Source organism: Manis pentadactyla, chromosome 10 (assembly GCF_030020395.1).
Source record: "Manis pentadactyla isolate mManPen7 chromosome 10, mManPen7.hap1, whole genome shotgun sequence".
In the NCBI taxonomy this organism is placed as follows: Eukaryota; Metazoa; Chordata; class Mammalia; order Pholidota; family Manidae; genus Manis; species Manis pentadactyla.
The window spans coordinates 9,270,337-9,292,574 of NC_080028.1; the positions used below are offsets into that span (position 1 = coordinate 9,270,337).

At 55.8% G+C, this 22,238-nt stretch overlaps 1 protein-coding gene across 1 annotated transcript in view; it reads left to right on the forward strand.

Moving 5' to 3' along the window:
• NPTXR (neuronal pentraxin receptor) overlaps positions 1–22,015 on the forward strand; it is a 29,950-nt gene extending 7,935 nt beyond the window's left edge. The window contains exons 2-6 of the mRNA XM_057508343.1: positions 1,268–2,299; positions 12,272–12,497; positions 14,540–14,787; positions 17,308–17,487; positions 17,768–22,015. Of these exons, the coding sequence (XP_057364326.1) occupies positions 1,268–2,299; positions 12,272–12,497; positions 14,540–14,787; positions 17,308–17,487; positions 17,768–17,992 (1,911 nt within the window). The 3' untranslated portion in view covers positions 17,993–22,015. The remainder of the gene's footprint in view (positions 1–1,267; positions 2,300–12,271; positions 12,498–14,539; positions 14,788–17,307; positions 17,488–17,767) is intronic.
• Positions 22,016–22,238: the final 223 nt, after the last annotated feature.

Genomic DNA, 22,238 nt, shown 5'->3' on the forward strand with positions numbered 1-22,238 from the left:
TTGCCTTCAGGGGGCCTGGCCCACCTCTCTGACCAGGAGATGCTTCCTCCAAGCTGAGCTGGCTGTTTGGTTTTCCAGGTCTCTGCTCCAACGAATACTAACACATCCACCCATACACTGCTCTGGGAGTTCATCACGTACAGAGCTTGCATTTGTTCTCCCTCCTTTACAGCAGGTAATCCTTGACTCCCAGAGATGGAGCAGGGCAGCCATCAATCTGGGGCTGGGGATGGGGTGGGATTGTGGAGCATGTGCCCAGGGACTATGGGGCTGTTGTTCTGGTCTCTCCCCACTAGCAGCCCTCGGCAGAGACCACACTGTACCATGATGGGCCAGAGCTCCAGTTTGAGCCTTCTCTTCACCTCAAGAACACAGGCTTGGAAGGGAGACAGGCCTGTGTGTGACCTTAGCCAGTGACTTCCATGAGCCGAAGCCCCGCTCCTCTAACCCAGGCTGCAGCATGAACATCCACAGCCTTCTGAGCGCCCTTCCAGACCTGGCAAACCACACTGGTCAGGGCATGCTTTGTGGAAAATTGGACCTGGGCCTGGATTGTGAAGGATGGTAGATTTTTTTTTAAGTTTTTAATTGCAAAGTTAATACGCAACAAAATATATATAGACATTTTTGACAGGAGAAAGAAAAAGGCTCCTCCACCCCCCCCACACCACAGCCCACTCCCATGCCTGCTCTTCCTTCCGGTGCCTGGTCCATATGCCCATCAGGGCTTTGCCATCCTGTTGTGTGCTGCACTGGGAGAACGGTCTTTTCTGGGACCCTTGATGTTCTGTGCCCCCAAGGATTCAGAGGAGGGCACTCTGCTACCCTTTGAGATCACAGGAAGATCTTTTTTTTTTGATGGGGGTAGAGGGGAGTCAACTCTGCTCCTTCAGGAGGTTGGGGGCAGGAAGTAACAGTGAGGTGGCCATAGTCTAAAGGGGTCAAAAATCTCCTGCTTCCAACACCTGCCTCTTTTCTTCCTCTCTCCACGCCGGCCCCAGGACCACTCAGATGTGCCCGAGCTTGAATGGCGCTCCAACGCATAAAACTAGCTCGATCTTGGACAGTGACCCGACCTCAGTGGGCCTCAGTTTCCTCGCTTGCATTTCGAGCGTGTCCACGGCGAGGCTTAATTGCAGCCGAGCTTGTAGCTCCCTGAGCACAGAGGCTGCCACCGAGAAAAGCTCCCCGCCAGGTAGTTGCCGGCTTTACGGCTCGGCTCGGGAAGGGGGCCAGAGCACAGGAAGGGCGGAGGGGGGCGGCCTAGGTGTCCCGCCACGCGGCCACCAGGTCGCCGCCCTCTGCGCCGAGACAGCAGCGGGACCAAGCTCTTGGCGCCGCCCCGCGCCCCTCGCAGCATCCCGGGCGGTGCCCCCACCTCCGCGCCCGGCGCGGAACGGGTGCGGGGCTGGGCCAGGGCCGGCCCGGGGGAGCCGGCGGGGCGGGGCCGCCGCGCCCGCCCCCCTCCCTCCGCCGCCCGCCGCCCGCCGCCCCCCGCCTTCTCGTCCTCACGCCGCTCGGGCTCAGAGCGGCGGCAGCAGCGGCCGCGGCAACACCTCCGGCTGCGGCTCGGCTCCTCCCGCCCGCTCCCTGGCCCCGCTCGGCCCCGCGCGCCCGGGCCCCGCGCCCCGACCCCGCCGCCTCGCCTGCCGGGGGCCTCGGGCGCCCCGCCGCCCGCCTCACGCTGAAGTTCCTGGCCGTGCTGCTGGCCGCGGGCATGCTGGCGTTCCTCGGTGCCGTCATCTGCATCATCGCCAGCGTGCCCCTGGCGGCCAGCCCGGCGCGGGCGCTGCCCGGCGGCGCCGACAACGCCTCGGCCGCCTCGGGCGCCGCCGCGTCCCCGGGCCCGCAGCGCAGCCTGAGCGCCCTGCACCGCGCGGGCAGCTCGGCCGGGCCCCCCGCGCTGCCAGGGGCGCCGGCGGCCAGCGCGCACCCGCTGCCGCCGGTGCCACTCTTCAGCCGCTTCCTGTGCACGCCGCTGGCGGCCGCCTGCCCGTCGGGGGCCGAGCAGGGGGACGCGGCGCCCAGCGAGCGCGACGAGCTGCTGCTGCTGCAGCGCACGGCCGAGCAGCTGCGCCAGACGGCGCTGCAGCAGGAGGCGCGCATCCGCGCCGACCAGGACACCATCCGCGAGCTCACCGGCAAGCTGGGCCGCTGCGAGAGCGGCCTGCCGCGCGGCCTCCAGGACGCCGGGCCCCGCCGCGACGCCATGGCCGACGGGCCTGGGGACTCGCCCGCGCTCATCCTGGAGCTGGAGGACGCGGTACGCGCCCTCCGGGACCGCATCGACCGCATCGAGGTGAGCGCCGCGCCCCGCGCCCGCCGAGCGCCGTCGGGGACAAACGGGGGGTTGGAGAGGCCGCTCGACGGAGTCCCGCGTCGGCAGCCGCCGCCGGGCTGCGGGGCCCCGGAGAGGTCCCCGCGGTTCTCCGAGCCCTGGGGCTCCCGTCTGTGTAACTGCATAAAGGGGTGATCGGCCCTTCCTGGCGGGGGAGCAGGGGGGATCCTGGTAGCGCTAGCGCGCGCAGGCTGGAATCGGACACTGTGACTGAGGCGCAGGGGCCACCCTTTTCCTCTGGACACCTCTGTGAGCCTCGGTTCCCGCGTCTATAAAGTGGGTATGACAGCGTCCACTTGTGAGGATTGATTAAAATGTAGGTATGCGAAAATGCTTGGCCCGTATCAGGACCTCATTAAATGTCCGTTTAATTGCCTTCTTCCAGACACCCCAAAACAGCACCAGCCCTACACTCACTCCCCATGTTCACGAGATAGGACGTACTGTCCACGGCACTCAGGGCCCTCCTCTCCTGCCGCAGAGCGGAGACCACAGTGTCCCATAAGCCAACCCGGGTGCCCCTCACCGACGCCCACCTCCGTCTCCCACCCGAGCTGGGACCACAGACGCTACAGCAGGAGCTCAGAGTGCTGCCGGCCCAGACACCGCAGCTCTGGGGTGGGGGCTGAGTAGGGAATAGACCCCACCCGGGTTCCTCGGCTTCCACTCACCTTTTCAGACTTCCTGGCTCAGGTTCGGGATCAGACTAAAGGGGTCAGACAGGGGAAGTCGGCTCCTAGCTGTCATGTGATTCCGGACCAGTCAGTTCTTTTTTGAAGTGTCCAAATCCCCACCTCCCTGTGAGAACCTCTCTGGTCCTCTGGAGGGGCAGCAGGACAGACGAGGCAGGACAGGCATTCAGGAGACACTGGCCACCCTCAGCCAACCGCAATTTCCAGATTGCAGGGAAGGGGGTTAGCAACAAAGGTGGATCTGTAGGAGAGGGGGAAAAAATGCCCAAATTCCAGGTGGCCCTTTCATTACCTCCCCTGAAACTGAGTGCAGATGGCAAAGGCAGAGGGGGGAGAGGCTGGAAGGGGGAGAGGTAGGGACTCCCCCCTCCCTTGGCTTTTTCAGTTAAATCTCTAGCCAGGCAGCATGAGCGATGCTCACGCGGAAGGCTGGCCATGCCCATCGCCCAGTGACCCTCCAACGTGTCTGTGCTGGTGTCAGCACCCGCCCTGCGGGGTATTGGAGTGCAGTCAGTGCAGCCAACCCTCTCACCTTACGGGTGAGAAACCCAGGGCTCAGGGACCTCCCAGCTGCGTTTCAGAGGCGGGAGCCTCTGCCTAGCCAGCACCCCTTTTCACAGGAGGATTTCTAGGATGAGCCAAGAACATAAATATTAGGGAGATGCTGGAAATTAGCAGTAAAGGGAAGTCTCAGTTTCCTTACCTGTAAAATGGGAATAATAATAGAACCTAGCTTGTTGGGGTGTTAGGGTGATTGAGGGAGTTCATCTTTGTGAAGGACTCAAAACAGTGTCTGGCAAAGATATGTTCAATCAATCTGAGTGATTGCTATTTTTGTCATTAAGCTATAATATTGCTTATTTTTTAAATAGCCAAAAATAAAAATGGGAACAAACCCTCCTTTTAGGAAATAGATTTTATTAACATAAAAAAAATTGGTTTTCAATAAACATCCTCTTGCCTACCCTAGCCCCTGCCTGCCCCTACACACACATGGTACTCATGCTCCTCCCGCACCAAGGGCCAGCAGGGCGGGGCTTGCCCTGGACCTGTGCCCCCAGCACCTCTCCACTTGGCATGATGGGCTCCCCTCCAGTTAGCCTGCTGAGGTTGGGGGATCCTCGTGGCAGGATTTGGCACCAGGTCAGCCTCTCAGGCTGGGGGAGCCCTGGCTTCCCTACACACACCCCTCCTGCCTTCTGAGTGCAGTTGACATGGAAAGAGAAAGGCAGGGTTTGTCTGGTAGCAGCCAGAGCCAGTCTTTTTGGAGTCTTTGGGAGCGGCTGGGGCCCGGAGCCAGCAGATATGGGGTCTAACTACTGGTCTCAGTGGACCCCATTCACTGTTCGGCCACTCTCAAGTTTCTCCCCTTCTCTTCTCTTCCAAATATCCTCAAAAGGATGCCCCAGATTTTCAGGGTCTACTTTCCCACCACTCACCTCCCACTGTGGCACACTGAAGGTGCTCGTGGTGACGTCACCAAAGGTGATTAATTGAACAGGAATGTTTCAGTCCTTATCTTGCCGGCCCCTTCTTCCCCTTCTCCTGCATTTGACCCCACTTAACATTCACTCCTACATATCTCCATGCCCTTGGCTTCTGGATACCTCTCACCTGCCCCTCCCCCTCTCTGTTTCTCTGTCCTCTTTCAGAGTTCTGCTTTAACATCTGTGCCCCTTCTAGCTCTCCGATCACTTTATCTGGGTGAACTCAACCACACCCTGAGGGGTCCAATACCCATTCCACTATGGTGCCCCAAACCAGCTTTGCCTCCAGCCCAGGTTTCTCTCCCAAAGCTCCAGACCAGTAGATCCAGTGGCTCCCTGAGCACCTCCCTCTGGATGGTCCACCAGCCTCCCAACTTCAGTGTGTCCAAATTTGAACTCAGGTCCTCTGCCAACCTGCCTCTCACGTGTACTCTGAGAAGCCATGAGTGGCTCCTTTTCCCCGCTTTTCCAGTTGGCCTCATCGATCTGTGGATGTTTGCAGCAGCCTCCTCGCTGGTCTCCTATCCCCAAGCATAACTGCCCCCACAGTCATCCTCCTCCAGGCAGCCCCAGGGATCTTCTTAAGCTCATCCTGGGGTCCCCCTGTGGTGCAGACTCCTCAGCCTGCTCCCATGTTGTCATTTCGGATCTGGCCCATCTTCCAGTTCCTTCTTGCCTCTGCCTAGATTACCCCTAGCGTATCCCTACTTATCACTGGACAGTCTGCTTTGAGGACACCTCCTCCCAGAGGCCTCCCTGATCACACTCTGTCCCCTCCTACCCATATCTGTGCTCCTATAATCCTCAGCACATCCCTGCCCCTCTCCACCTGGCACATGTCTGCATCACCCTCTCCCTCACCCTGCCAGTCAACCACCAAAGGTGAGGGAAGTTCACCCTGACCCAGCCTTTCCCCCAGACCTCAAACGGGGTGCACATTTGAGGGTTAGGAGAAATTCTTTCCTGGAAGTTTCCTTTCCAGTATTTTTATTTGTTTTTATTGTAATTGCTGTTAATTGAAAAAAAAGCCAAAAGGCATTTTGGGGGAAAAAATCTCACTTAATCCCACCATTTTATCCATTTTTGCAGCCCCCTTTTGGTCCTTTCTCCACATGTAGACATTGCTTCAGAGTTGCCAGCATTGCTGATGGCCGTAGTATCCTGGGATCAATCTCTGGCTCCACCATCTGTCAGGCCCTTGACCATCGCCTGTTGCTAGAGATATAGGTTGTTTCTAATTATTTTTCTTCTAGATGCTCATTGCAGGATCTGTTTCATGCAGCTAGTTGTTTGGTTGGTTAGTTGGTTTTTAAGTCTGTTGAATTATTTCTTAAGGCTAAATTCCCAGGAGTAGTATTTCTGGGTCAGAGGATATTGACTTTTTATGACTGTGGCCAAGAACCACTTTCCAAAAAGGTTGGACCATTTATGTGGCAACTAGCCATGTACACATGTTCCAGTGTTCCATTTTTGCATTAATTGATTACATGTATAAAATGAAACTTCAAGATTGATTTAAGAGCAATTTAACATAAACCACATCCTTAACCCAGCCTGGCAAGCTGGTCATCTCCTCCCATCTTGGTGTGGGAGCCATGGTAAGGAACACTCTGCTGATGGCCACAGAGAACCTGGACTTGGTAACAGCGGTAGCTCACATTTAACAAGCACTTACCACGTGCCAGGCACTGTGCGTTAATCTGATTTAATCCTCATAAAACTGCTTTGAGGAAGGTATAGCACTGTTCTATCCACCTTTAATAGATGAAGCAAGCAAGGGTCAGAGAGGTTAAGAAACTGGCCCCAGTCACACAGCAGTGGAGCATCTGGCTCCAGTCCTTGTTCTTCATCAACTCTATATCCCTCTGGAGGCATTGGCTGTCACCTACCTTTAGGAGAGTGAGAAAGGCATGTGAGAGCAGTGCCCCCTGCTGGATGTGTCCCACCCAGAGAGAAGGTGAGGAGGGACAGTCCTCAGGGGCTTGTCCTGCTGGCTGGCAAGACAATCCCGAGGCTCACGCAGAAGCTTTGCTGATAACAATAAATAATAAGTAACGTTAGGCACTTACTACACATATATTAGCTTTTTCAGTCCTTGGCCCTATGATGTAGGCTGTACACATTCCATCCTGCGGATAAGGAAATAGAGGCACAGAGTCTGGAGGAACCAGCCAGGCAAACCACAGCCCCCTGGCACACTGCCCTGGTGTTGGTTCCCCTCTATAAAATGATACAGTGGGCCAGATGCTCCCTAAAGACCTTTCATCTCTAAATACTCTGAAATAGGAAGGCTGTGTGGCATAAAATTGAGTTCTTCCTGCTTGTAACTTTAGGTTAATCACTTCCCTCTCTGGGCCTCAGTTTCCTTATCTGCAAAAATGGTTGGAAGGAGGAGCTAGATTTGGTCCAGGCCCTTTGGACTCTAGATTTTGAGTTCTTGAGCTGATGCCTCCTGATCAGGAATTGTGTGTCACTGGAGTGTAGCCCCTGCTCTTCAGTTTCTCAGAGAATTCTGCAGATAAATACAGTGGCTTAGAGCATCTATTGGTGCCTTTTCTAAAGTCTCTTGGTTGCTTTTACTTATCTCTTACATTGCTGCCCATTCTGGAACCTTCTGGTTCCCCTGACTCTGCCTCTTTGGGGGCCCGCAGAATGTGATAAGAGAGCTTTTGGCCACTGACCTTTTTGAGGATGTGAAACCTCAGTGCCCTCAGCCACCTGTGGAAACTGATGGCTCCTCTCCCTGTGGCTGGCCCCCCCATCCCCACAGTGGGAAGCTCCTAACCCCTGCTTCCGCCAGAGTAGCCCCTTTGCTCTAGTGAGAATCCTTGTTAATCCCCAGCTCAGCCATCTGCTCACTGTGACCTCAGAACATTCCTTCTCTCTGATCCTCGGTTTCCTCATCTGTCTAAAGGGAAGAGGGACAGGACACCCAGGAGACCCCGTCATCCTGTGCCCTTGAGGCCTCTTATGCATTGGCAGGCCTTCCCCCCAGAGAGGGGACGTTTTTAGCTGTTCCAAGCCTGGCAGGAGCTGCCTGGGCAACAGGGAAGGACCTGTGGGGCCTTTTTTTTTTAAGTGTATCTTACACTCAATATACATAAGAGCTCACATATTTTATAAAAAACACAAATCTTAAGTGTACAGCTCAGTGAAAATGTATGTACGGAAACACCCATGAAAGCACCACCCAGATCAAGAATGAGAACATTCCCAGTGCCCCAGAAGGCTCCTCTGTGACCCTGCCAAAGTTCACTGGTTTCCCAAAGTAGTTCTCCAGAGGTACCACTATGCTGGCTTCTGTCACCATAGATCAGTTTTGTCTGTGTCTGAACTTCATTCAAATGGATTCAGATAGCTGTGCCCCTTTCTGTCTGTTGTTTCTGTTCAACAGTCTGACATTCGATCACTGTGCATGTGTCGGCGGCTTATTTTTCAATGCTGTGTAGTGTTTCCATGTGTGGATGTGCCTTCACTTACTTACCCATTCCTCAAAAGTGGGCCATTTGGGTTGTTTCTGGTATGGGGTTATTACAAATGCAGCTGCTATGAGTATTCCTGTGCTATCTTTTGTACGCTATGGGCCCTCATTTCTCACAGATGTATCCCCCACAGTGGGAGGCCCGGGTCCTGGGAGAGGGTATATTTAGTGTTAGGAGGTACTGCCCACCGTTCTTCCAAAGTAGCAGTAGGTGTTCACACGCCCACCTGTGTGTGAAGCTGGCCAACCCTGGTATGGTCATTTAAAAATAAACTCCCCATTCTTGCAGGCGTGTGGTGGACCCATTGTGGTTTTAATTTGTATTTCTCTGATGAGTCATGATCTTAAGCACCTTTTCTTATGTTTATTGGCCATTTTGAGAAGTCCTTGCCTGTGGAAAGAGGAATGAGGTCAGGGGCTGGCGCTGCTCGCCGAGTGAGAATGTGAAGGGAACTCCCTGAGGACAGGTGCATGTCCCTGAGGGGATTAAGGCCACCAACCCAAAGGAGAAGCAGTTATGTGTCCCCACACCCCCCCCATTTGACTCCAGGGGAAGCTGAGGCTCAGAGAGACTGAGTAACTTCTCCAAGGCCACACAGCACGGCAGAAGCTGAGCCAAATTTTTCTATTAAAATGGGCTGAGGGTGGGGTCATCTTTGTTGCGGATTTTTGGTCAGGGCCCAGAAGGTGTGTGGGCAGGCAGGGCGTGAGAGGGAGTTCTGTGGCCTCCTCAACATAGCAACTTGGCCGGGAGTACTTGGAGAGGCAGGGGGCCTGGGGCGGGGGATGTCCTGTCACACTGGGCCCCAGGGCCCAGGAGGGCGGATGGGACACACCCTTCTCCCATCCTCCTCACCCTCCCCTCTGCTGCACAGAGATCCATTTGTCTTCATTACAGCTGCACATGGGCACCGGTGGGCCAGGACAGAAGGTGGATCCGGCCCTGGCTGCTCCTTTCCTCTCTTTTGCGTCAGGGTTAGATGGAGACAGAACAGCCTGCTGGACCGGCTTCTGGAGAGGAAGGCAGGGAGCAGAAAAGACCCTCTGAGAGGCCCTCCCTGACTCGCCCCGCCCCCTGCCTCCTCAGAGCCCACGGCTCCTTGCCAGGACTCATGCTGTCTCTGCTCACGCCTGCCTCGCCACCGGCTGAGAGCGACGCAGGGGGCGACACGGGCCTCAGTCGCCTCTGCAGCCTGACACTTAGTAAGAGGCAGCAGGGCTGTGTGCCCTCTGTGCCAGCCTGTTCTAAGGGCCTTACAATTTGATTTAGTCTCACAACAAACAGGAGACTCTTACTATCCCCATCTCGCAGGTGAGGACAGGCTCAGAGAGGGTAAGAACCTGGCCCAGCTCACTGGGCTGGGATGCCCACCTACATGACCTGGCTCCAGGGCCGGAGCTGTGACCACCCGCCATGCTCTCCTGCCTCTCTGCAATAGCGAATAACGGGATCAGTTATGATCACTGATCAGCCACTTGCTATGTGCCAGATTTTACATATATTCTACCATTTTGTCATTAGATTCCAAAGTGGATACTATTATCCCCATTTTACAGTTGAGGAAACTGAGGGTCAGAGGAGCTGAGCAGCTTCCCCGGGGTCAAAAATCTAATGAGTGGGGAGCCTGGAAATAATGTGTCTCACGCCTGTACCTGTGACATCACGGCGCCACACACAGCACGTGTGGACGGCTGGATGCGTGGGTGAGTGAACGGTGAATGGGTGCTGTGCGCGCCCCCAGAGAAGCCCTCTTTCCCTCTCTCAGAGCGTCTTAGCTCAGGCATCAGGGAGGCTTCCACCTGGAAGGGGAGCAGACGTTGGCCAGAGGAGGTGGGGTGGGCAGGAGGAGTGATCTTGGCAGAAGGAACAGCACATGCGGAGGCCCTAGGGTAACAGGGAGTCGGGGGCAGCTGGGGCTTCCAGAGGGAATGAAGTGTAGCCGTGGAGGAGGGATCCGAGGCGCAGGGACTCTTCTGTGGGAGGAGGGGGTTAGTGAAGGTTATAAGCAGCGTGGTTGAATTTGCGATCAGGTGTCTGCCTCTGGCTGCTGTGGAGAAGGGCCAGAGTAGGGGCCCAGGTAACGGTGGCCTGGACTGCGTTGGTGGGGCGGGGGTGGCAAAGGAGGGAGGCTACAGTTAAGATTAGGAGTTCGATTCTACCCCCAGAGACTCTGCTTTTGGATTTTTCCTGTTTTTTAAAGAAAATCATTGTGAAGTATCTCAGACAGACACAGGGGGATAAAGAATACCACCCAGGCCCCCACTCAGGCTCAAAACCAGAACATCTGCAACGAGCTGATGCCCCTCAGAGCCTCCCCAGTCCAGCCCCAGCCACCCACCCCCAGGAGAGGGCCACCACTGTCCTGCTTTATGTTTCTCTCCCCCAAGCATTTCTTCTTGCTTTTACAAATACACGAGCCAATTTTGAATCTTCGCCACTTGATGTAAATGGTATCTAACTATTCTTCTGTGACTTGCTTGTTTTCTCAAGATAATGATTCAACAAAAAGATGTATGACTGGAGGTGGAGAAAGGTGGGCCCCTTCAAGAGCTATTTGAGTAGCGTTACTAATAACTGACACTTACATAGCACTTCAGGTGCCAACTCTAAGGCATTCTATCTGTGACTCATTTAATTTTCACTACAGGGCTATGAGACATTATTGTACCCTCTTTGCTGATAGGGAAACTGAGGCACAACAGCTTTCTATGAGGTCACTGGGCTCGTGGAGCCAGGCTATGAGCCCCAGCAGATTCACACAGGACTTGGGGGATGTTCAGATGGGGGGAGGTGGGGAGACCCAACCCCCACTGCAACCACCAAGCCTGTTCTCTTTCCATTCTCCCCGCTGCCCCTGGAGCAGGGCCCTGCACTGCCTGTGTGTGTGCGTGCATGCGTGGGCACAGAGGATGGGACCCTGACCCTGAAGTCCACCAAAGGACTTCCCTCCCTCCGCCCACCACGGGAAAGGAGCCACCCCACCAGGGGTTGAGGTGGTTGGGTCTCCCCTGAAGCCTCCCAGCCTCAGAGCCCTCTTATCCAGGTCCCTCTGTGAGCTGCCCCACGCCTTGGTCTGAGAGCCTGCCTGCCAGCCCCTCTAGCCTTTGCGTGGCCACTGGAACCTCTTCTGATGGCCCTCGAGGCCGGCAGTACAGCCAGCAGTGTGCCCACTTGGCAGAGCAACAAACTGAGACCCGCACTGTCAGGGTAGGACCAAAGAATGGGACAGGTTCTGGAATCAACAGGGCTTGGGCTGGGGTCCTGGCTCTGTGACTCACAGCTGTGTGACCTCAGGCAGGTGCCTTCACCTAAGCCTCGTCCCCTCATGTGTATAGTGGGCTTTCTTACTTCCCCACGTTGTTGAGAAGGGTCATGAAATGTTTGTGCAGTGCTTCCTGGGCGCAGGACCTGGCACTCAGTGCGTGACGATGAAAGCTGCCGCTGTTAGCATCCTCCTCAGTGAGTGCTAATGAGCCCAGCACATTAGCACTAAGCTGGCCAAGAACCCGGGCTGTGACTCCAGCCCCCACACACTTACACCAAACCCCGCCCTGCACGCACAGCACCATAGGCAGTGGGTTCTGAGCCCCATTTCCTGCCTCATCAGGACCACTCAGGTCCTCGGGCTAGGGGCCCACTTGGCCTCAGGCCAGGAGCCCACGCAGCCCAGCCTGTGCCTTCAGCAGATGGGGAACGGGGGTGTCTTGTTCTTCTGATTCAGACCTGGGCTGGGGAGGGGCCCACGCGATCCGGTGAGCCCACCTCCCCCGGGCCTTCCTTTTGGCAGTGGGGCTGGTGGCTCTCACAAAAGAACAGCTTGGGCGCCCGCCCCCCTCAGCCTGCGCGTTTTTCCTGGTTTCTCCTCACCACAGCGTCTGTGTAAATAGCACTCGAAGTCCTGTTCCTTTCTGGCAGGTCTCTCTCTCTCAGGGGGGAGGATGCTTTGCTGGAGAGCTCCAGAGGTGTCAGCTTTGCCCAGCCCCGTCATTGTAGAGAACTCAAAAGGTCTTCTGCCTCAGTTTCTCCAACTGTGAAATGGGAACACTAAGAGTACCATCCAAAACATTACACACCAGCCCTGGACAGAACCTGCCAGACTTCCAGTACACATTGGTTGCCTGGAACTGGTATTGCCGTCCCCATTTTGCATATGGGAACCTGAGGCTCACATAGGGTCACTTGGCCTGGGTGGTGGGCTTTTCTGAGCCCTGAGTCTCTTTCCTTCCTCCCGCCAAGTGACCTCACAGGCCCCTTCCTCTTCCCTGTGAGCAGCAGGAGCTCCCAGCCCATGTGAACTTCTCAGCTGCCCCGGCCCCTGCTCCCGCGGTGCCCACCACCCTGCATTCCAAGATGGACGAGCTGGAGGGGCAGCTGCTGGCCAAGGTGCTGGCGCTGGAGAAGGAGCGTGTGGCCCTCAGTCACAGCAGCTACCAGCAGCGGCAGGAGGTGGAGAAGGAGCTGGACGCCCTGCAGGACCGCATAGCTGAACTGGAGCATGGTGGGTCCCAGATCCCCAAGAGGGCACAGCGGGCCAGACCTTGGTCCTCAGGTCATCAGGGAGGCAGGTTTGCTCGAAAAACATTTTCATGCTCTCCAGAAGCTGAAGTTAGACGGATGGTCAGGAGGAGGCTGCGAAACACATGAGGGAGAGAATCGTTAGGGGATATCATTATTGTTATTATTAATAACATCTTCTCACCATATGTTCTTGGACCAGGCTAAGTTCTTGAAACATCAGCTGGTTTAATCTTCACTAACTGTACGGGGTTGGTACTGTTATCTTCCTCATAGATGAGGAGACTGAGGCTCGGAGAAGTCAAGTGACTTTCCCAAGGTCACACAACCAGTAAGGAGTGGATCTCTACCTCAAATCAGTTCTGACCCCAAATTCTATGCATTTAATCACCCCACAGGCACCTTCAAGGAATCAGAATATTGTCATTTGTTTTACACCTCGGCCTGGCACTGCCAGGGGTCAGAGACACATGACATAATTGACATAATGGACAGGATCCAGGTATGAGTATCAGGAGACCTGGATCCTGGTTCCACAGCTGTCTTGCTTCATGACTTAGGAAGTTCACTTCCTTTCCCCAGGCCTCATTTTCCTTATCTGAAAAGCAGGGATTTAAGGCTCATGAGCTCTTAGGGACCTTTATCTGTGAAACCTATGAGGACCACTCTGAAGAGGTTTATAAACAAGTTGGAGATACCAGGGGAAACCATGAGCAGTTAGCTTGGACTAGCTTGGGTGCAGAAACAGGAGTTCCAGAGAAAGAAATCCAGGAGGCTTCCTGGAGGAAGTAGACCTCAAGCTAATCCTTGAAAGCAGAGGTAGATTTTGGAGTAGAGAAGCCATAGCAGGGGCACAGCTAATGGGAGGCATGGCCTGGTGGGTTCCAGGGCCAACATCACATCCTGTCTGGAGCACAAGGACAAGAAAGAGAAACTCACCCTACTCAGTCCTACCACCGGTCCCTTTACACTGCGATAAGGATCTGAAGGGACTGCAGGAAATGGCCCCCAAGAGGCTGCCGGACAGAGAGGAGGGAGGACACTAGGCTGGATATCTGTGTGCCTGTGGGCAAGTTGTGTCCCTTCTCAGAACTCAACCTCCTCATCTATGAAATGGGTTTAAAGAGACAGTCACTGAGCCCTTCCTCTTAACAGGATGCATCACATCAACCTTCGCTCAGAGCCCCAGCCAGCCCTGGGAACCCTAGATGCACCGTTCCCAGCCCCAGCCCATTTCCCCCAGCCCTCAGCAACCAGCTGGGGAAGGGGAACTCCTACCCTGGAGGGGAGTGGTGGGGTATTATCCCCTCCCCTTGGAGGTGTTGACTCCCCAGTCTATCCCCTGCAGAAAGCCCTCTGATATTCAAGACATAGAATCCCCAAAACTCTGAGCTAAAAGACACCTTGTTGATGAGGAATCCCAAGATTGGCTTACTCAAATCCGAGCTCTGCCGCTTACTAGCTGTGTAGCCTTGAGAAAAGTACTTAACCTCTCTGTGCCAAGGTTTCCCCATTTGTAAAACAAGGATTATAAGTGTCTGCCTCATAGGGTTGTTATAAGAATGAATGAGATAGTGTATGTAAAAGCACCTAGAACAAACACGCCTGCCATGTAGAAAGCACTGTAGAGTGCTTGTTGATAGACAAAGAACTCTAAAAAATGATAATAGTGATAGCTAACATTTGTTGAGCATTTTACATGGCCCCGACATTTACATAGCTCATCTCAACCCTCACACAACCATAGGGGGGAGGAAATAATATCACCCCATTTTACGGAGGAAACTGAGGCCCAGGGAGGTTAAGTTGAACTTGTTGAAGGTCACATGCTGGGAGTTGGTGGAGGCCTCTCAGGTCCAGAGCCCTTGTGCTTTAACCACACTCCTCACCAGAGCAGAGTGAGGAAGCCGAGAAAGCACCCGGCACATATCAGCTGCTCAGCCCTCATTCTGGCGCATGTGCTGCCCGCCCACCCTCGTCACTGTCCACTGACTCCCACTGTGTCTGCCTTACCCACCGCCGCAGGGTCCTCGGCCTACAGCCCCCCAGATGCCTTCAAGATCAGCATCCCCATCCGCAACAACTACATGTATGCCCGCATACGGAAGGCGCTGCCCGAGCTCTACGCCTTCACTGTCTGCATGTGGCTGCGGTCCCGGTCGGGCAGCACTGGCCAGGGCACCCCCTTCTCCTACTCGGTGCCTGGGCAGGCCAACGAGATGGTGCTGCTGGAGGCAGGCCACGACCCCATGGAGCTGCTGATCAATGACAAGGTAGGCAGGGCCGGGCAGAGTGGGAAGGACGTGGGGACAGGGCCACGGTTGCCCTTCCAGGAGCCCCAGCGCTGTGCTGGGCCCCAGACATGTGCACCCTCTCTGTTCTCCTGCTCAGCGTACTCAGCACACATGAAATGCCTGCTGTGTGCCAAGCTGGCTTCTGGGGCTGAAGAGGGGCTGTGCCCAAGAGAGGCTGTAAGTGGTGATGTCCCCATTTATAGAGTAGGCATGTGGGGCTCGAAGAGATTAAGTGACTTCCCCAGTGACCCAGCTGTAGGAGTGGGGCTGGAAGGGCCCTGCTCATTCTCCCGGACAAAGAGGAAGGCAAGTAAGGTCCAAGGACCTAGCTGGGGAGAAGTGCTGGTGGACTCCCCACCTTCTTCTCCCCTGCAGCCTGCCCCTTTGCCCCTCCCCGCCCAGTGGAGAATGGAATGGCACTATGTCAGGCTGCGGGCCTGAATGCTGGATCTGAATCCTAAGTCTGCCACTTACCCACTGCAGAACCATAGATGGTCACTTACCCTCCCTGTGCCCCAGTTTCTTCATCTGTAAAGCAGGAATGATAATAGTCTCTACCTTGTAGGGTTGTGGTGAGAAATAAGCACCTTAAACACATGTAAAGTGCTTTAAGCAAATAGCATTTCATAAGCCTCAGTAAATGTGACCCATCTTTATTATTCCAAAACCTGTGTTAATGTGCATTTTACTCATATTACTATCCTTGGCCATCCCAATAGCACTGGGAGGTAGGCACCCTTATTATCACCATTTTGCAAATGGAGAAGCTGAGGCTCAGAAGCTGGTGAAGGGTGATGATATGACTCAGGGCCTTGGGCTCCAGAAGCCATCTCTTAACCGCTCCACTGTTCTGCCCTTGGGCCATCTTCCCCGTGCCCTGGCCTCCTGCTGTGTGCCAAGCTGGGCCTAGCTACAGGGCAGGACAAGGACCTCAGGGGAGTGATGTGCTGGGACCTGGCGACTGAGCAGGGAGGAAGAGGAGCATCTTATCACCCTCATTCCTCGCCAGATGTCCTCCCCCTGCCTTCCATATTGCTTTGGGACTTGCAGGATGATGGTCTTTTGAGACCCCCCTGGAAATGCAGACACCACATTTCGCACCCATTTGTGACCAGCCCACAGCCCCATAAAACTGCTAGGAGTGTTGACCCTCATCAAAACCCAGCTCAGCAGGAGGTGTCTTTCATGGGTGTCCTAGAGGAGGAGAAAGGAGATAGGTCCCGGAAGCAGTGAGTTTCTCCTGTAGCACAAAAGGTCCTACGAAGTCCTGGGTAGCCGGACTACATCTAGATCCCGTTACCTGTCCCACTCATTCATCCCCTGGCGGCCATCTTTGGCCCTGCCTGTGGTCAGCACTCAGTTCTGCGTGGAAAGGCTTCAGCACCCTGGACAGGGCAAAGAGCAGCCATATACCGAGTTACCGCAGGAGTCCTTTTGAGGGCCATCCTCACAGGGTACGCTCAGGTCCCCTTTCATTCCAGCCATTGAGCCTTGACACCTCCTGTGTCCCCGCTCGGTTTGTCTTTCAATGAAATGGTCAGAGTCCACTGTCCTTCCAGACGTATTTAGGTACCACGTCCACTGTCCCCACAGCCCCTCTTTCTCTGGGCCTTCACAGCCTCTGTACCTCCCAAACGGCCCATGTTATTTTGTCTTGTGATATTGTCCTTAAAGTCTTCCTCTCCTGTGCAGACTCAGCTAATTTAAGGCAAGACTAGATGTGTATCCCCAGTGTCCTAAACAAGGCCTGGTGCCAAGTAGGTTTCAGAGAATGTTGCATTAAATTGTGATCTCAGAAAACTTAGGAGATGAAAGAGCCCTTTGAGAGTCCCAGATCCACAGACAGCAAGTGCCTTTCGTCTCACAGGCTATAACTCTATAATCGATCAGCAGCGGCTTCCCAGAGCAAGGTGATGGGAAAGATTCTGAGGCTGAGCCCAGGCTCGTGACTGATTAGCCATGTCTGCCTTGGATGGAGAAAGCAGAAGTGGCTGTGTGTTTGCCATCCCTTGCCTGCCCTCCTCACTTTACAGATGAAGAAACTGGAGCCCAGGGAGGGAAAAGCAGCCTCCCCAGTGCCCCACAGACGGTTGGCAGAACCAGAGCCAGGGCCTCGCCACTGAGCCCAAGGCTTGCTCCACCACTGCCAGCACTTCTTGAACTCAGTCGTATGCCGGGCACTATGTGAGGTCTTCGGGGACTGTGAGAGACAGCTCCTGCCCCATATGACCTTAAAGGCCTGTTAGAGAGTGAATAAACGACTTGGAAGCTGCTGGAAACCAGCCCTGAATGGTCCTGCGATCTGAGTGAAACTGCCTGGTCAGGCTGTAGGGAAAGAGGAGAGGGTGGTCAGAAAGGCACTGGGCTGGGAGGAAGGGCAGGGCCAAAGCCTTGATCCGCTCCTGGAGGGAAGGACGTGGGTCTCTCTGTCCCCCACCCCACTGTCCCAGCTGTGGGCTTCGAGGTGCTCTGACCTGGGGTTGGGGGACCTGTGTCCAGGTGGCCCAGCTGCCTCTGAGCCTAAAGGACCATGCCTGGCACCACATCTGCATCGCTTGGACCACAAGGGACGGCCTGTGGTCTGCCTACCAGGATGGGACGCTGCGGGGCTCCGGAGAAAACCTGGCCGCCTGGCACCCCATCAAGCCTCATGGGATCCTCATTCTGGGCCAGGAGCAGGTAAGGCATAGGTGTACGGGGCCGCGGCCCAAGTGAATACCGCCCCCGCCCAAGCCCCTGAGGAGGAGGGGTGGGGCAGGGGGCCCCTGAAAGCACAGCAGCGATCGCTCAGTCCAACCCAGCCATTCCAGATGAGTGAACTGAGAGCCAGCGAGAGCCGAGGCCTGCACAGGGGTGGGGCTCCAGCAGGCGTGGGGGACGGCCTGACTGGACCTATCTGCCTGTCTGTTCTGCTCCCTCACTCTGTGTCTCTCTCTTTTCTCTGCTGCTCTCGGCCCAGGATACCCTGGGTGGCCGGTTCGATGCCACCCAAGCCTTTGTGGGCGACATTGCCCAGTTTAACCTGTGGGACCACGCTCTGACACCTGCCCAGGTCCTGAGCATTGCCAACTGCACTGGGCCGCTGCTGGGCAACGTCCTTCCCTGGGAAGACAAGCTGGTGGAGGCCTTTGGGGGTGCGACAAAGGCTACCTTTGATGTCTGCAAGGGGAAGACCAAGGCGTGAGGAGCCCCCTCCTCCAGGGCCCCTCCCTTGCCTGCCATCCTGGGGACCTTATCGGGAGGGGCTTCACATTCCCTCCTCAGCCGACCCACATGCTGCCCTCCCTTCCTGCCCCACTCCTGGCCATGCCTCCTGTTTCCCCGCCACCTATACCCGTACCTCCAGAACGTTGTCCCCTGACCGCACTTGGAAGGGGACAAGGAGCTCAAGTAACAGGTCAAGCCTGGGGTGAGTCCAGGGTCTGCTGGTGGGTAGGTAGCAGTACCCACAGCTTGACCACCCTGCTGGCATTACGTTGGAGCCGTCTATCTTCCCAACCCCACCCTGTCCCACCAACCATGTCTGATTCTACTAATCTCAACAGCATCTCCCACGGAGTTGTGTGTTCGGGGAAAGGCCCACTGTCTCAGTGGCAGGGGTGGTGCCCGTGCCCACCACCGTGCAGCAGGCCTGGCCCCTGCCCATTCCGGGCCACAGCAGGCTATAGAGCCAGCCCCCAGGCTGGGGAGGGGGTAACAGACGGAGGTGGCACAGACTCCCTCCTCCACCTTTCCACCAGCTGCCGGGGAGGGCAGCGGGATCCCGATGGGGCCTCTCCCAGCCGCCACGCTGTCCCCCGCCAGCCCACACCCTCTCTGTCCCTCCTCTTTCCTCGTTTCTTTGTGTACAATGGTTTGAATGTTGGCTCCGTGCCTGGCCCAACCCCACCTCAACTCCCAGGACAGTCCCTTCCCGGCTCCAGCTTAGAGGGTTAGGAATCAATACCCTGGGAGGCTAAAGGGCTGTGTCACCTCTTGTGCCCACCCACAGCTGTGCCCACTGGCATGGTCACCTCTCCTCCATGCCCAGGGTAGGGCCTGGGCCAACTTTAGCCTGGGCTGGGAGCCGCTCAGGCCCTCGGTGCCCCCAGAGACCCAGGCTCTGACCTAGGCACATTACCTATCCCCTCTGCATGCCCCTGCAGCCTCTGAGGAAGGGAGAGACTGAGAGGGCAGGGAGAAGTGTGGGGCAGTGTGCAGAGCACTGGGTGAGGAGGAGCGGCCCTCGGGTCCTGGCCAGCCCTGCCCCTAAGCTGCTCTGTGGCCTTCGGTAAGTCCCTGCCCTCTCTGGGCTGCCCTTACCCATTTAGGAGGGGAAGCCCTTGTTTTGGTCCTTTCTGAGAGCTCTCCAGATCTAACTTAAGATGGTCTGTGATCCCCAGTGGGTAGGGTGGGGCAAGCCTGAGAACCTGGCCGGTTGACCAAGGGGCACGGGTCCTGGGACTGGACAGCAGTTGGGATCTGTCTTGGCATAGGTGAAGGGCAAGGGCAAGGGTCAAGGCAGATCAACCTTATGCACAGATTATAAAAATCAGCTCTTCTAGATCCCTTCATCCTGGTACTCTTGCCTGTCTGAAGGTGTCTCAAAGGGCTGGTAGCTTCCTGGTCACTACCCTTGAGTCCTCACCAGCTTCCCCAAGAGAGTGCAAGAATGTCAGAGCCTAGAAAAGCCACCCAGTCCGACCCCTTGCTTACACAGATGGGGAAGAGCTCAGAGAGGGCAAGTGACTTGCACAGGGTCACATGGCATAATGAGGCAGAGTCAGGACTAGGACCCAGGGCTCCCGACTTCCTCTTTAGTGCTCTTCCCCACCACCCTACCCACCCTACTGTCTGGTCATGAAGGTTTTGAGTCCAACCTACACCTAAGAGGATGGATATTTGAGAGGTCACAGTGCTTTCCAACATGACCACCGGAACATCTTCCTTTATGAAACATGCAAACATCTTGGCATCCCCCGACCCCAGGGGGTCAGGGGAGAAGTGTGAGCCCCAGTCCCTCTGGCAGGGATGGAGAACTAAGAACGCAGGCATCCCCCCACCCAGTCACCTACAAGGTGTCCAGGCAGCTGAGGCTACCTGACTCGAGTGGGTACTGGTGCCTTTTGCCTCCCTTTTTACTCCCTCTCCCCACCCACCGTGGCCCCTTAACCCGGCACATGACGCAGAGCCCAGTCCGTGGGCCCCATGCCGTGGGGTGTCTCCAAGACTTGTTGCCTCCTGCTCCCAGATCTCTGGCTCCATTTCGAGAGCACAAATAGACCATTCAGCACCTCAGGCTCAACTCCCCCTAGAAGGAGTGATGGCGTGCTTCAGCCCGAACCTGCTGAGATCAAGGTTGCCCTGGTAACAGCCAATGACATCAGCCCAAGTGCTGGGTCAAAGCGTCTCATAATGACATAGGCTGTTGCTGGGGTGACGGCAGAATTCGGAACTTAGATTTCGGGGACACTGGGCTTAATTGGGTTTCTGCTATTGTTTTGAAGGAAGCAGGTTTTATGGAGGCCTTGAGGAAAAGAAAGTGTCTCAGGAGGGAGGTGACAGAACCTGTCTGATCATTGGAGCCCACCCAGGCACCACTCCAAGTCCTTTATGCTTTGTCATGGTAATGATGAGACGTCTGACCTCCCAGCCTGGTTCCTGTGCTGAGTCACCCTGGGCAGCCCTCCAGAGGAAACAGGCACAAACTAGAGATGTTGGGGTGTCGGCTCGGGAGTCTGGGCCGTTTCCATTCCAGTAAGATGAAACCCCAGAGTCCCCACCCCTCCTCCATCCATTGATCTTCCTTGTATGTTTGCCGAATACCTGCCATTTAGACTCCAGCTTTGACCTTCCTCGGCTGCTCTCAGGCACAGCCAGTGAGAGGGGAAGGGGAGCTGTGGCGCTCGGTCGTGGCTCCGAGCTGCTCCTGGCTGATAATATGCTGGAGCCTGTGTGTGTTTCATCCTTTTTAAGTGTCAGGCACTGTGCTGGGCACCTTATGAGCATCAGTCATCTCATTTATCCTCACAACAAAGTTGTAAGCTAGGACAATCCTTAGCCCCATTATACAAGTGAGGAAACCAGCACAGAGAGGTTAAGTAAACTGCCCAATGTCTGTCAGCCAGCAAGTGACAGAGCCCAGAGTTCAAATCCAGACAGATTATATCCTGAGCCTACCCCTCACTCTCTATGGAGTGCGATTTGAGCATCTTTGCTCCTGGAGGGTTTGGGCTTGAAGGGATGCGCCTGACCCCATTCACCACCTTCATGGGGTTTGAGGTGGGGAAACAGGCATAGGACAGGCCAGCCCCAGGGCCAGGGACCCCTTGGGTGAGGGAGTGGGAGGGGTCTCAGCCCCTCAGGGACCGCGTCCCTCTACCTGTGCTCACTGCCTCAGCTCCTCTAACCAGCTGGAGTTCCCAGAGAGCTGAGAGGGAAGAGGGAGCCCCATGTCTCCCAAGAGCCCCAGGAGGGACAAGGGAGGGACACTGACATTTCTCAGACTCCTGCTTTGGGCCAAACCCTGCTCCAGGTGCATCACAGCTCTTACCTGCCAGGTCCTCCCACCTCTGTGGCCTGCTGTGCTCCAGTCAACATCCCAAGGGCACAGATCACTCTGCCACAACTGTGATGACCTAGAACCACAGATTTGGGCAGGAAGGGCTCTTGGGGAGCGCTGAAGCCCTCGATTTACAGATGAGGATACCGGGGCCATGGAGGGTGGTCAGCCCGTAGGGCCACCCAGCCGGGTGACCTGTACCCAGCTCTCGGACTCTGTGCCCAGTGCTCTCCAAGATGCAGTGGCCTCTCCCCCCAGAACTGGGTCCCTCCTGTCCTACATTTCCCAGCACCCTCGCCCTGAGCAAATTGGGGAACGGGCTCCCTCCCAGAGATGAGGTCATTCTCATTACCTGCTTTGTCTGAGCTGCCTGCCACCCCAACCCCCACCTCCCCGCTCCCCCTGGCCCTGCTGGGTGGGGAAGGGGCTCACGTGGGCCCAGGCTGACGAGTGAGTGAGCATGTTCAGGCTGTCGGACACTGTGAAATTAGTGCACCCTACTGGCAAACCCCCTTCCTTCTCCTTTCCCAATTTTGTACATAAAGTGACGTGAGATGCAACATGTGCGTATGTGTGTGTGTGCGCGCGTGTGATATATGTCATAGTTTTTGTTACTTTTCTGTTTTTGTAAATTTGAATGTTCAAAATAAATGATGTTTACTCTGAGGCTCTTCTTGTAAGGGTGGTGCTACCCTGGGGGGCGCCGGGCAGGAAGGGAGGTGGCTGCCTAGGTCGGGGAAGTAGGCAAAGATGGACGAGGTGCAGCCACGGTGCCCCAAAGCCTCACCAACCCCACCTGTGCCCACTCCCAAACCTGCCAAGTCCTGCCGTGTCTCAGATGTGGACCCGCCCATTGCCCAGGGTTTATGCTGGAAGGACATAAAGAACA